The following is a 15,570-nucleotide window of genomic DNA, read 5'->3' on the forward strand; positions in this document are numbered from 1 at the left end:
ATATTCTGCATATTAATATCACATAAAAATCCACACCCCATTGATAAGACAGTAGTGCTCAATGTTATTTCTTCTGGTTTCATTAATCCTTTGGGCAACATGTGTAAACAGTTTCTGAATGCCAGATTTTACAAGATTCTCTGATCACTCGACCACGTTATAGAAGAAATGTTTCTGGTTAACCCACGATTTGCAATGAACGCTGAAGTCCAACTTTATCCAAGTTATGGACAGCAGGTTACAATTCAATTTTCAGTATTCTCTGCCAATTATTTTGGGATAAGGTAGATCTTTCGATTTAACAATTACAGCGCGATGGTCAGAAAAGCTGATGTGAATTAGTTATAATCTTGCACAGTTACTCCCAGTGTGATCTAGATTCCATCAGATCTTGATGCTGCTACTGATGAGAATTGTCCAGTGAATATGCCTAATGCCAAGTTGCTCAAGTACATCTGTCATGTTCAGACTTCCAATTGTGTTTTGCAAGGTACCACAACAGAGTGTTATGCCTTTGTAATCAATCGCCTTTTAAATCAAAATAAAATCTCCTGTGATGATGATGTTGCCTTTAGTCTTTTCCCTGTCTCAAAATGGTTCAAATGGCTCTGAGCACTATGGGACTTAACTGCTGAAGTCATGAGTCCCCTAGAACGTAGAACTACTTAAACCTAACTAGCCTAAGGACATCACACACATCCATGCCCGAGGCAGGATTCGAACCTGTGACCATAGCGGTTGCACGGTTCCAGACTTAGCGCCTAGAACTGCTCAGCCACTCCGGCTGGCTTTCCCTGTCTCATTTGGGACTTCATTGCTGAAAAGCTTTTCCTTTGCAAGCTCTGTTTTTGATCTGGAGGGAGCACAGAGGTTTAAAAAGGATACCCCATCCAGAATGCTTTTTACAATGCATCCCACCAGCTCTTTTTCTGTATCATGCAATTTTAATCAATTCCTGGTTAAAATACAGTAACACCTTCCACCATAGCCAATGCTGTTATATATATCATATGCCTGAAAGAAATCTCTTTCTTCACAAATGACATATAGATATCATTTGTTCTAAGAAATTTCCCCAAAATATTCATCTCTTTCTTTAATTTCTAATCACAAACAACAGCCTTCCTGTGAAGTAGGAAGTTCCTCATTTTTCACAAAAGAGAGAGAGAGAGAGAGAGGGAGAGGGAGAATCCTAATGAATACACTCATTGAAGATATGACGAACTGCTTCCTCAATACATCCACTAAAATGGCTACTGCAGCTTAGCATCTTTAATGATCACAAAAATCGATACAAGGTTTATACCATCTTCAATACAGAGCATACTCGGCGTAATGATGTCACACCCAAGTATTTCAGCATGCAAGAAATGTGCTCCCAAAGCAACTGCCAGTCAGCCCAGTGTGGCCTGGCTGAGGCTGGCACAGCTCGGCCAAGCAGAGGGATTACTACTGCAGCCTGGCCATAATTCTTATACAGTCGTGCCATTGTTTTGTACATTTGTGATGCAATGTGACTGGCAAGGAGCTGTGAAGAGTATTTGATGTGGTTTTTATTTATATATGTTCAGATGTAAGTATAATGCAGGTACTTTAGTGTGACAGTTTTAGTTTTAGTTGGTGAGTGTTCTGAACTCTGGTTGTGTCAAATACAGGTAGAGATCGGGGCTGAACTACATTGTTTACAACACTGCCAACCTCAGCAAGCAAATATACCATAGCCATTACTGAACGATTTGTGTTGGGCACAGCTTCTTCTTCTTCTTCTTCTTTTTTTTTTTTTTTTCTCCTTTCCGAAATGAGCGAAGAGATTAATCCTTCTCTACCACAGAGTTTGATTATGATCCTGACAGCACCAGAAAGGATCAGCAATCCCTATGACCATGTGTCAGCTCTTTTGCAGAAACACAGAACACAGCTACAGGCTGGCTGCCCTGTGAGAGGTTGGTGAAGCTTGTTGCCCCCCCCCCCCCCCCCCACACACACACAGTAGTTTGCCTCATCCCCCCCCCCCCCCCCAACCGCTGGTGGTAATAATTCTAATTTTTTTTACAGTTGCAGCTGACTGCCAGTTTGTAGTGTTCCATATTCTATCGCTTTCTGTTAACACGATGAGATGACAAAGTCATGTCCTTTCGGTGGAGGACATGGCCTGTTCAAATCCATTTATTTTGATCCAGGGATACTAGGACACGGTAGGTTTGCATATGGGTTATTCCATGACAAGTGCTCTAGAGGTTCTCCCATGAGCAATATGGATTTTTATGAAATTATGTGTGAACATTATCAGATGTTTCCAACAAACATTCACAAAGTTTTATGCTCACTAATTTATTACTTTCCGAGATACAGTAATTCCTTTGACCCCACAGTGTAGATTTCAACAGTGTACTCTGAGTTTTTGGCAACTGTGTGACACATCTCCAGCAATATTTTTTTGAAAGAAACAAAACTAGATCATCTTGTACAACATTTTACAACAACTTACCAACACAAGCACTTAGAATACAAAAATTTAATTTTCCTACTGCTTTCAAATACTTTACAAATAAAAGGCAAATTTAACAATTTTTGTGAGAATGACATAAAATGGTATTTTTAGCTCACTTGTATGGAAAAGTTTTTTTTTACATGAAGTCTTTTACACTATTTTAATTAGAAATATAATTTCCGAACAACGTAAAACTTGGATTTGATTTTGCAGTGTGAGCATGCAGCCCATAAAAACCAGCACTAACTGGAGGCATAATGAAAATGTGCCTCTAACCAGCTGGAACTCAAATTAAATCTGACACCTTTTACTATGTTCATATTTATCAACAAAATTTGTAGATTGTGTCATAAAACTGATCCAAGTAGTTTAGGGGTCTGGAAAAAACAGGGAAATTTGTTTTTGAGATGTGCTGCATGCATTAAATCTTGCCCAGAAATAGAGAGAGAGGGGGAATGACATTACATAAATAGAGCAATGCATCCAGATGGTGAAGCTGAATGAGAGCAGTCATTAGCTATCAACTGTTATCTACGTGGCTTGGCTATGCTTCCCTTCAAATGGGTAACACTGCAACCCAACAGGCATGTGTCCCCTTCCATAAATAACACAGGACGAGATGTAGTGGTGAGTAAAGAAAGCATATCAAGTCTGTGCACACTGCAACTTTGGATCCTATGCTCAAGAGAGTGAGAGTTACTTGGCTAAAACCACACAGGCAGCTGTGTCATTCGATATGGTACTACTGGTCATGTACAGCAACTACCAACAAGCTTTGCGAAGTGTATTCAACCCATCTTTTGCACACCACAGCTGCGTCAAGATCACTTGTGTGGCCACACACTCCTTCAGTCCCGTATTCCACAAGTGGTTACTTGATACCCACTCAATCTGAAGTGCTGAAACTTTTGCATCACCCAAATAACCTGTGAATGGATGATGAGTATGGACTTAGATTGAAGTGGAGCAGAAAATGAAAGTGTAAGCCTCATGGAAATGGGGGAGTGGGGGGGAAAAAAGAAAACATTACTGGGAAATAACACCAAAATTCTAATCAAAATACAGGCAATCTGTTCAAAAGCACACACTGAGGTGACAAAAGTCATGGGATACCTCCTAATATTGTGTCAGACCTTGTTTTGCCCAGTGTAGAGCAGCAACTGTATGTAGCAAGGATTCAACAAACAGTTGGACGTCCCATGCAACAATGCTGAGCCATCCTGCCTCTACCCATAATTGTGAAAGTATTGCCAGCACAGGATTTTATGCATGAACTGACCTCTTAATTATGTCCCATAAATGTTTGATGGAATTCACGTAGGGCGATCTGTGTGGCCAGATCATTTGCTTGTGTTCTTCAAATCAATTGCAAACAATTATGACATGGTGAGATGGTGAATTGTCATCCATAAAAATTCCATCACAGTTTGGCTGCAAATGGTCTTCCAGTAGCTGTACATAACCATTTCCAGTCAGTGACCAGTTCATTTAGAGCAGAGGACCCATTCCATTCCATGTAAACACAGCCTGCACCATTATGGAGCCATCACTAGCTTGCACAGTGTCTTGTTGACAACTTGGGTCCATGGTTTTATGGGGTCTGCACCACACTCACACTCAAATCCTTCCATGAGCTCTTACCAAAGGACTCGTGTGACCAGGCTACAATTTCCGAGTTGTCTAGCGTCCAACTGATGTGGTCACAAGCCCAGGAGGGGTGCTGCAATTGATGTGCTGTTAGCGAAGGCACTCGCATTGGTTGTCAGCTGCCACAGCCCATTAACACCAAATTTCGCCACATTATCCTACTGGATACATTATTCATTTGTCCCACATTGATTTCTGTGGTTGCAGTGTTGCTTGTCTGTTAGCACTGACAGTTCTATGCAAATGCCACTGCTCCTGGTTGTTTAGTGAAGACTGTCGGCCACTGTAATGTCCGTAATGAGAGGAAATGCTTGAAATTTGGTATTCTCGGCACACTCTTGACACTACAGATGTCTGAATATTGAATGCCCTAACAATTTCCAAAATGGAATGTCCCATGCACCTAGCTCCAACTATCACTCTGCATGCAAAGTCTGTTAATTCCTGTTGTGTGGCCACAATCACATTGGAAAGCTTTTCACATGAATCACCTGAATACAAATGACAGCTTTGCTACTGCACAGCCATTTTATACCTTTTTCACATGATATTACCACCATCTGCATATGTGCATATCGCTATCTCAGGACTTTTGTCACCTCAGTGTAGATCTTTGCACACCTTAGAATGTTACTGATGTGCAAATCTCATTTAAAGTCCTCTTTCAATGTGTTCCACTAATACAGTAAATGATGCGGTTTTACATAACCCAGGATTCGTTAAAATAAAGGGGGTCCTATTTATTTTGACCACCCAAAATAACTTTTTGTTCAAGAGCAAAATAAAAAAGTATCAAGCAAATGATGTTTAACTACCAGGAGCACTTTAACCAGCATTACTTCCTTTCTTGTAAATTTATTTGCTACGAGGATATGAATGGCAGTGCGTCGTTTTTAAATAGTGTCCTGTATTTTCTATTTGGCTGTATATGTGCGGATGGATGTGTGTGTGTGTGTGTGTGTGTGTGTGTGTGTGTGTGTGTGTGTGTGTGTGTGTGTGCTCGAGTGTATACCTGTCCCTTTTTCCCCCTAAGGTAAGTCTTTCCGCTCTCGAGACTGGAATGACTCCTTCCTTATCCTCTCCCTTAAAACCCACATCCTTTCGTCTTTCCCTCTCCTTCCCTCTTTCCTGATGAAGCAACCGTGGGTTGCGAAAGCTTGAATTTTGTGTGTGTGTTTGTTTGTCAGTGTCTCTATCAACATACCAACGCTTTCGTTTGGTAAGTTACATCATCTTTGTTTTTAGATATATTTTTCCCACGTGGAATGTTTCCCTCTATTATATTCATATCATTATGTTATATTTACACAGACTTGTGTAGTTCGGAGGAGGGGTACTAAATACAAATAGGACATAGGCATTAATTTACATCATCCTGGATATTTTTAAAATAATTTTGAACTAGCATCTCGATATTTGGTGTGAAATTACTGGTCATTAGGCCCACTGCACCAGTCAGATGAACATCAGTAAGACTATTCCTAAGCTTCAATTTTGTCAGTTTCGTTATGGAGAAAACAATTTCGCACAAGTATGTTGTCCCAAAAAAACTATACATATAAGCAGCTATTTTAAATAACAATGGAAACTGTTCACGTGGAAAATATTTGTAGAAGCTTTCCAAGATTTCTGCATTGTGAAACTACTTCTTCAGCACACGACTGCATTGAAAGTCAATGAGTTCCAACTGAATTTCAGAAGGCACTTTTTCAACGTTAACTGCAAAAGGAGTCGCAAAAAGGTTGACATCGCATTCCAGTTGATTTAAGTCCCAAATCTATCAAAAATGCCTTTGAGAGACTATAGCACTGTTACAAACCCATCAAAATGTTCTTTGAGCCTCTTCTGTTCCAATTTTTTTTCCACCAACAACTAGTGCAACACTCACGAAGTGTACACACGACATTTCTGACAGCTGTTTTGTCCACAAAAGCAGTTTTCTCTTGAATGCCAAAATAGTGTCAAACACTTCGCTAATTACCTATTTCTACCTTGCAAAGCTACATTCAAGCTATTTAGATGCTTGGTTACGTAAGTTAAAAACGCATGGCCTAAAATCCACTGTGAGTCGTCCAATTCTTTCATCGGTTTTCCTTTCACATGCATGAATAGCGCTATATCTTTAGGTAAATTAAAAAATCGTTGTAAAATAACATCTCAACTCACCCAGCGTACTTCACAAAAATATGCCCATTGCCGTATTCACACTCGAAATCTTCCTGGAACGATTTGAATTGACTGTGTCCCAAACCGTGAGATCTGAGAATGTTAACTGTTTTTATAACCATGTCCATGATGTCAACTGGTTTGGCACATTTTGCTAGCAAATTAACACGATGAAGAATGTAACATATTGCTAGTAGTTCCTGCTGAACACCAACGGCTTTCAGCTTTTTTTGTATCACAGCAACGACATCGGACTTATGACCAATCGTTGCAGGAATCCAATCTGTTGCAATCAATGAAAGTTTTTCCCAACATAGCTCGTATTTCTCTTTTATATGTTCTACGCACAATAATAAAAGGTGTCCACAATGAGACTCCAACATTTTAATATCCTATATCTTTCTCATTTCAGATGGCGGACCTGTGAATCCTGAAGGGGCAGACAGAGCAACTCAACAAGTTTGTGGTGTGCAAATTTGATACGCCAAGTGGCCGTAGTGGAGCTGCAATCAATTGTTTTAGCAAAACGGAGGATATGAAGGAGCATGCACAAGTGGTCTGGTGGTATGCAGAGACAAAATCGGCGACCCAAGTGCAAAGAAACTTTCGTCGAGTTTACAAAAAAGCGTGGTGTGATCAGTTTTTGGCTACTGGGAGTGTTGCGAAATGGCATGGTGGTGGTAAGCCTGGGATCAGCGAACATCATGTGGAACAAGTGCAGTGGTCATTCGAACAAAGTCCACAGAAGTCAGTACGACAGGCAGCACAAGAACTTCGTGTGAAACGTTCAACAGTGCACAAAGTGCTTCATCAGCGATTACGTTTGTAAGCATATAAAGTGCAGGTTGTGCAAGAAATCAAGCCTGATGATCGACCAAAGTGAGAAGAATTTGCATGTGTCATGTTAGATCGCATTGCCATGGATGAGACATTTTTAACATGCGTGATGTTTACTGAAGAGGCAACCTTTCACGTGTCAGAGGCTGTCAATCATCACAATGTGTGCATCTGGGGGTCCGAAAATCCACATGCACCTAGGGAATACATGCATGACAGTCCGAAAGTTAATGTGTGTGTGGTCTGATGATAAATCGCATTGTTGGGCCGTTTTTTATTTCAGGAGCCGACTGTGGATGGAGCCATCTACCTGGAAAAGTTGGAACAATTTGCCGTGCCACACCACCCTATTGGAGCCTTGATGTCTGAAAATTTTTAAATGACACATTCCCGCAACGATGGATTGGCCGTGGAGGTCCAATTCGTTAGCCGCCACGTTCGCCCGACATAAACCCCCTCGATTTTTTCTTGTGGGGTTATGTGAAAGACCGGGTATATGCTACACCAGTAAAGGACCTGCAAGACTTGAAACAGTGCATAAGAATTGTCATCAACTCTGTCACAGAACAGATGCTCTGCAACACATGGCACGAAATCGATTATAGACTTGATATTCTTTGCACTACCCGTGGTGCCCATGTTCAAGTGTACTGAACCGTCCATCTGTGTATGAAAACTTTATGAGCTGCTATACAATTTCCCTGTATTTATAAGTCAATAAATTGTGTTTCCTCTCAGATTTAATGAGTTCAAATGTTGGAGTCTCATTGTGGACAGCCTGTACATCGTCGGCCGTTGTTGTGTAATGCATTGGCACTAAATCGAGGAGTTCCTCAATCACATTAAACTGAGCATTAACTCCTTGCAAAAAGATTGCAAGTTGAGCAACATTACATTCATCAGTGCTTTCGTCCAATGCTAATGAAAAGAAAATCAAATTTTTGATCCTGTTTCTCAACTGAGCTTCCACATTGTTTGTCATTTCTTCAATGCGCCTGCAAACCGTTCTCCGTGAAAGAGGAACGGTTTCAAAAACAGGAAGACATGCTAGTCACAAAATTGTTGTGGCAGCAACAAAACATTCTTTCACAAATTCACAATCACCGAAGAGCCGTGCTGTTTTAGCTATTTTAAGAGCTACATGGTAGCTTACTGTCTTCGCTGCATCGTTGTGGATGATGTTTTTGTCCTGTAAATACATACAGGAGAAGGTAAAAGTGCCGGAATATGCACATAACATATTATTAATAACAGTAATAATGTGAATCAATGTCATAATTATCTACATGTATCCGTACATCTTTCTCCTTCTTCTGCTTCAGTTCGATAAGTTTGGCTGTTCGTTCTTCATTATTGAAACCGACTATATCATTCTCGTGAAGCAATTGGTAATGTTGCTTCAATTGTACTACTTCCGTGAAGACAATGTTGCATTGCAAATCAAACACTGAGTTTGGGTTAAAAGAACTTTTGTTTCAATTATTTTAACTTCTCCTCAGCCATTTTCCACCCACTAGTTCTGTTTTATCACAAACACCGAACACAATGTCTACACAGACAATAGAAACGATGATAAGTAAATGGACCAAGTGGCTCGGCAGTGATGTGCGTGGCTAGGCATGTAGATGGTGTGGGTACTGCTGGCTGGCAGAGAGGGGGAGAGCCGCAGGTAGGCCTTGGGGGCATTTGCGAGCACCCGCACTTGTGAAATGGTATTTGCCCAGCCCTGATGTATAATCTAGTATTAAAGGTTTACCATAACAACTCAACTATTAAAGTTAGAAACAAATTATATGTCTTGAGGCAGCATAATTCACAGTGCCCAAATTACCCACACTATATTCATCCCGTATTTGAGAAGGAGAGCACTTAGTGACTTCCAACTATCTTTAAACGTAATTTCAAAAGTCCGATTCTTTAAGGATCCGGTATTTGGGGGTGGGTGGGTGGGTGGGTGGGGGGGGAGACGGTAGTTACTGGTTGTCACCTAATTCTTCGTTAATGAAGATCATTGTAGACCACAGCCTAAAAAATTGTACCACTGTCGTGATGAATCACAATGTCCACCTGACAGAAGGCTTCCACCAGCTGCCTGACTCTTTCACTTACAAGCTCTGCCATAGTGATCCCACCCCAGTGACCCCAGCCCAAACATAATCTCTACTGAAACCCTTAGGCCCTTCCCAGAATCCCTCCCCCAAGTCCATATCCCTCCTCACTCCAACAACAACCCCATACATCCACCATCTACATGCTCTCCACAACCATAAACCCAATAATGGTGGATGCCCCATTGTAGCTGCTTATTGTGCTCCAGCCCACTGCCTAAGACCTAGCCTCACACTTCCTTCACCAACTCCCTGGACCCCTTCACATCACTGCTGATGTCACTTCCCTATACAACTACATTCTTCATGCCCACTGCCTTACCACTATCAAACACTACACCTAATGTCCTCCAGATTCTAAAGCCACTACATAATCCTCATATACTTTTCAACTGTATCCTCACACACAACTACTTCTCCTTTGAGGGGAAGGTATATAAAAAAATCCGTGGCACCTGCAAGGCACCCTCTAAGTCAACCTTTTCATGGACCATCTAGAGGAAACCTTCGAAGTCTCTCAAAATCCCAAACCCCTCATCTGATTTGCGTTCATTAATGACATCTTCATGATCCGGACTGAGAGCCGAAACACCCATCCTCATTCCTTTCAATGTCAACACCACCTCTCCCATCCATTTCACCTGTTGTCCACCACCTGATGTGCAACATATCTGGACACTGATGCCCATGTCTCAGATGGCTCCATCCACTTCTCTATCCACATCAAACCCACCAACCATCAACATTACCTGCATTTTGACACCTGTCGTCCCTTCCACAGCAAAAAATCACTTTCATACAACCTGGCTGTCCTTACTGCATGTCTGCAGTGATACAAACCCCTTGCGCAATATGCTGAAGGACTCATGAGCAACTTCACAGATGGTCACTACCCTTCAACCCTACTTCACAAATAGATTTCCTGTGCCATGCCCCACACATTCTAATCCCTCCATCACCCACAAGAATAAGTAACAAAGGAGTAGCGCACCCCCCTGCCAAATTATCATGCCCGGAAATGAAGGATATCCTACCAAAGATTCTTTCCACCTCTGGTTAAATGGTATTCTGTTGCACAACCGACCTACACAACATTTTGGCCCCCCCCCCCAAGCCACTCCCACTCCCAACCCTTTGCTACAGGGACCATATATCATATATCTGTGGAAGACCTAGGTGCAAGATCTGCCCACTCCACCCTGCCAGCACTTCCTATTCTAGTCCTTTCACAAACTTACCCTGTCCCATCAGAGGCAGGGTGTCTGTGATAGCAGCCAAGTCATATACCAAATCTGCTGCAATTACTGCACAGCTTTTAATGTCATAATGACAACCAACCAACTGTCCACCATAATCAATGGCTACTGTCAAACTGTGGGCCAGAACAAAGTTGATCTCCTAGCGGCACAAAAAGCACAAGTTCAATGGCTGCTTCACAACCCGAGCCATCTGGATCCTTTTTTTCCAGCACTAGCTCTTCTTAACTATGTAGATTGGAGTTATTCTTGCGACATATCCTTCCCTTCTGTCTTCAGTCTGTGCTAACCCTGCTGTCCCCACACATTCCATCCAACAGTTTCCCCCTCTTCCATACTGTAACTTTTTTTCTTTTTTTTGTGTTTCTCTGTCGATGACAGGACTGCTGCTTTTCATTCAGTGGTCTTCTTTAGTCCTAAGGTATTTTACATTCTGTAGGCCTAAAATCATCTACAAACTGACTTACTGATAGCACTAAATGTTTTGCAAACAGCATAAATTAAATAAACTTCTTATGTCCCAGTATGGCTGAGCTATGGAGACCTTGATTCCACAATAGTTCATTGATCCACTGACCAGTTCTATTTCTTGTGCTTAAAAAGTGGTTGCAGTGTAAGCCAGTAATGATCCTTCAAGCCATGTTGACAAACTGAATAGTGTACAAAAGCTGAGACTGGAGACAGAGATGCCCTGTCAAACTGGGCTGAGAATGTAGATTCATTCTTACCTCAGTCAGGCAGTTGGCAGTATGCAGTGATTTCCCATGGACAAAAGACGATTTAGAAACAAATTAGAAACAAGGCCAAACTATACAATTCTTGAGAGTGATGAAAAAACCTTTTTCAATTACCCTTACAACACATCCTTGGATTCTGCAAACCACCCAGTTTCAACCTTCACTAGTCCTTGTCTCTCAATTTCCTCCACTCCTGCCTTTATGACCCCAGTTCAACTCCTCAAACTACACTCACACTTTCTACATGCAGTCTCCCTCTCTCTTATGTCCCAGTCCACTCCTCCACTTCATTGAGTACCACACACAAATCTAGTGCTTGCACAAGAGCAAGACCTCTGGTGCCACATTCCTATCTTACTCCCTTGCTGCATCTCCCTCCTGATTGTCATGCACCCCTCCTCCTTCCACCTTACCCACTCCACCAAACAGAAACTCTCACCCCTTTTTGTATAACATCTATTACTTTCCTGTATCATATTAATATCGCTGAAGCTATAATATTTGGAGAAGAAATCAAAAACGTGTTCCTCAAAAACTACAGAAATTATCAATGCATAAGTGTCCTACTCTGCATTATACAGACCAGTGACTGCCAAACCATCAATCGTGAGATACTTCTGGGTTGCAGGAAAATTTTCGGTAGATCGCAATAACACTCAGGCTGGCTAGTGGATTGCTTCACTGAGTTCCGATTTCAGTCACACGAATTGCTTGTTTCTTTTGCACAACTGTCAATGTTGACTACATTGTCACCCTCACAGTTGATTGTACACACAATGAAGTTGTGCCCATTAGGTCTTTTGTTTGTATATCAGATATCTGCCAATGTGGGAAGTTTGATCTACACGTTGATATGAAGATAAGTTTGTTATAATGATGGTATGTTCACACAAAAGACTTATCACTTTTATTCAAAATGGGAAACTACTACTTTACACAAGTACAGGGCAAATGGACCTGTTTACTGTGCTATGCAAGTCTATCAATTGAGAAGAATGGGAATTTCTTATGTCTCTTCAAAACCATTCACCCAGGGATTGAAAAGGATTTCCCACTGGATTCTGCTCTAAGGAAAGAAAAGGTATGGCAGCTAAAATTCAAACTTAATGCTCAGCATACAACTTCTTTAAAACCATTAGAAAAGAATAAGGCAGCAACTGATGCATCATTCTGAATTCCAAGAAATTATTTCACAGAATAAGAAACCATATGATGACAGTGAATTAATCAAAACTGCAGATTCATTACACGATAGCTGCAAAAATAAAACTGAGATAATGTTTACTATTACATCTGTACAGTTTTCTGCAAGTACAATGTGTGATCAAAAAGTAACTAGAATTATTCAACAGGCTTTATACATCTGGTTTTTCTTTTTTTTTTTTCATCCTACCTTGTTGGTAAACATGTTACTGATGCATGTTTGCATTTTCAGGTGTTCTTAATATTTAGTCTAGTGTTGACAGCTGATAAGGTTATACATGTTTTTAAGTACTCAGTGAATTTTTACTCTAAAAAAAGATGTATCAAAGAATTTGCATTAAATTTTGGTTGAAAAATGGGATGAAGTGCACCACTGCATATGAAAAGTTGACAGTGGCTTTTGGCGAATCTACTATGAGTACGACAAGCGTTTACAAGTGTTATAAATGTTTCAAAGAGGATCATGAAGACGCTGAAGATGATGACTGCCCTGGGTGTCCTAGCACATCAATTACTGATGACAATGTGGAAGAAGTAAAGAAAATGGGTCTGGGATTGCTGCTGATGTCAGCATATCCTTTGGCTCATGCCAAGCCTTTTTTTTTTAGTTAGTGTGTGTGTGTGTGTGTGTGTGTGTGTGTGTGTGTGTGTGTGTGTGTGTGTGTGTGTGTGTGAGTGGGGGGGGGGGGGGGCATGAAATGTGTAGCATCAAAGTTGGTTCTGAAATTGTTGAATTTCAATCAAAAACGATGATGCACTAAGGAATTGCTGAATGAAGTCAAAATGATCCAGAAGTTCTGTTGTTACTTCACAACTTAAAATGGACTGACTCATATTTAAGATAAGGAGTTTGATAGCTCCAAGTAGGATTTGAAAGTGGTACAGTAGCCCAGAAGCTTCATAAGTTTGGTGACCACTGATGAATTTACATCAAAAATCTTCTGAAATGCAATGATAAAATTAAACTTTATTTGTACTGGCTTTACTCTACAAAATTTAAACATTCCAGTTAAAAATATACACTTTCAATTACACTACTATGGTTCAGGTTGCTCCGACTGCTGTGGGATTTGAAAGGTCTTAATGTTTATTACGTGGTATAACTGAGGGAAAGCTTAAAAACAATGACTTGTAAAATAATAACACTGAAAAATATTTGTTCAATAAAATATATCAAAGAATATTTAAGAACATGTACTTACTTTCTGAGGAAAGACTCCCCAAGTTTTGAAAGCCTAACAGTTGTCATTGGAAACCCAACATGTTTCATTCCATGACGCATGAAGGAACTTCCATCCTCAACAAGATATCCTTCCTGGATGAGTGTTCGGCCTTGTGAAAACAGAAACTTTTATTCATTACTTAAAAACTATGGTAAAATTGAGGGACAGTGTTTGATCTAGTTGGCAACAGTGATATTTACAAATCATTTTGGAGAGTGTACAAAATTTATCTGCTGTAAACAAAATATTTTTCTCTTTCAGTGAGTGTGTACAAACAGATCGAAAATTTTTACATTTCATTTTCAAAAAAAGTTTCTCAAAAGACTCATTTTTTTTATTTTACGTGTTAGATACCATTGCTGAGTTGTGGGTTTCTTCCATGGTTTGCCTGTTTGGTCTGCTCAACACCCATCAAAATGATCTGAAAATGTACACTTTTGTCAAAAGATGTTATCTTTTTCTGCAGCTTCTGATGTTTTTTACTAAAACAACATGCCATGGGCTTTAAATTTACCATTCAATCTACATTTAGAGCACTGCAAAGATGTACACATCAATACTACAGCATTGGTTGTGTTTTTAGCCAATTTAATGCCATTTAACCTTGAGAAACCTCTGTGTGCAGTTCAGAACCTGCAAGAGGGTTCCATTCAATAGAAGCAAGAGGACTTGCAGACAGAAGTTGACAATGTTGAATTCTTTGGACTAGAGCTTGATAATAACTTCACTTGGGAGGTGCATGCAGTGGAACTACTGAAATATCCACAATTCTTTGCTAGCAATATGAAGTTATCATGTAGAAATAAAAACACTGACATATTTTGTTTACTTTCATTTCTTAACACCAAACAGTATCACATAACTGGGGAATCCATCAAGCATCCTAAGGTTTTCTGGGTTCACAACTGTGCAACATGAATTATTTGTAGTGAACATCAACAATTCTTGTAGGAACCTACTCAAAGAACTGAGTCCCCCCAATTATTGTTTCTCAGTATGTTTCTCTCTCAATTTAAATAATTTAGGAGTAAAAGATGATGATAATAATTTGATGTGAGGGGCACTCAACATCACAGACATCAGTGCCCTGACAAAAAGTCAGCATGCTAATCTCTTGGGTGTCCCCACATGTGGAGCAGTTTATAATGTATTAAAATCTGCCTCCCTTTCCCAAAAATTTAGGGATGTGCTCTGACAGTTCACAAAATTTCACCACCCTTGTAAAATTGGGATCAGTATATGTTAGGATGGTGGGCAGAACTCCATTGAGATTGAGGGCTGCCCTAATATCAACATACAGGACACATGTTGCCACAATATGCTGCACTGGAAGTGGCATACCACAAACTTTACATAGTGGTGGATCTTCTGCCCCCCCCCCCCCTCCCCACCCCCAAACCTCTGAGGAGGAAGCCATGTGTTAAAGGGCTATGTCCAATGCACAGACTGGTATGCAGAACCTCTTTCCAGCAGTAAAGCTGACATGAAGTCTGCCATGCCTTTGTGGTTGATTTGAATGACCGCAGTTTGTTTTCTGTCACCTGCAACCATTCAGTCACCCACTGACTCATGATACATCTGTCAGAAAATGAGATGATGTCGTGCAACGGGATGGGAAATTGATGAACAGAACCATCCCGACATGCTTCCTTTGCGGCTTTGTCATTGCCCTCAATACAGATGTGGCCAGGTACCCAGCAGAAGATCACCTTCTTGTCATGGTGTAAGGAGTCATGGATGAGCTGAGTCAGCTGGTCTACTACTGGGTACATTTGGTGAAATACTTGCAGTGCACTAAGTGAGTCTTAACAGAGAAGAAACCTTGAATGGTGATGTCTGTGAACACTTCCCCAGTGCAATCAGGATGCCATATAGCTCCGTAACGTAATTTGTGAAGTGTTC

General features: G+C 40.6%; 1 protein-coding gene across 3 annotated transcripts in view; it reads right to left on the bottom strand.

The window, feature by feature from the left end:
- LOC126175024 (Werner syndrome ATP-dependent helicase-like) overlaps positions 1–15,570 on the bottom strand; it is a 204,002-nt gene that overhangs the window by 66,733 nt on the left and 121,699 nt on the right. For all 3 annotated transcript variants that reach the window (XM_049921523.1, XM_049921525.1, XM_049921524.1), the window contains one exon: positions 13,648–13,777. In XM_049921523.1, coding sequence (XP_049777480.1) covers positions 13,648–13,777 — 130 coding nt within the window. The remainder of the gene's footprint in view (positions 1–13,647; positions 13,778–15,570) is intronic.

Source organism: Schistocerca cancellata, chromosome 3, assembly GCF_023864275.1.
Source record: "Schistocerca cancellata isolate TAMUIC-IGC-003103 chromosome 3, iqSchCanc2.1, whole genome shotgun sequence".
Lineage (NCBI taxonomy): Eukaryota > Metazoa > Arthropoda > Insecta > Orthoptera > Acrididae > Schistocerca > Schistocerca cancellata.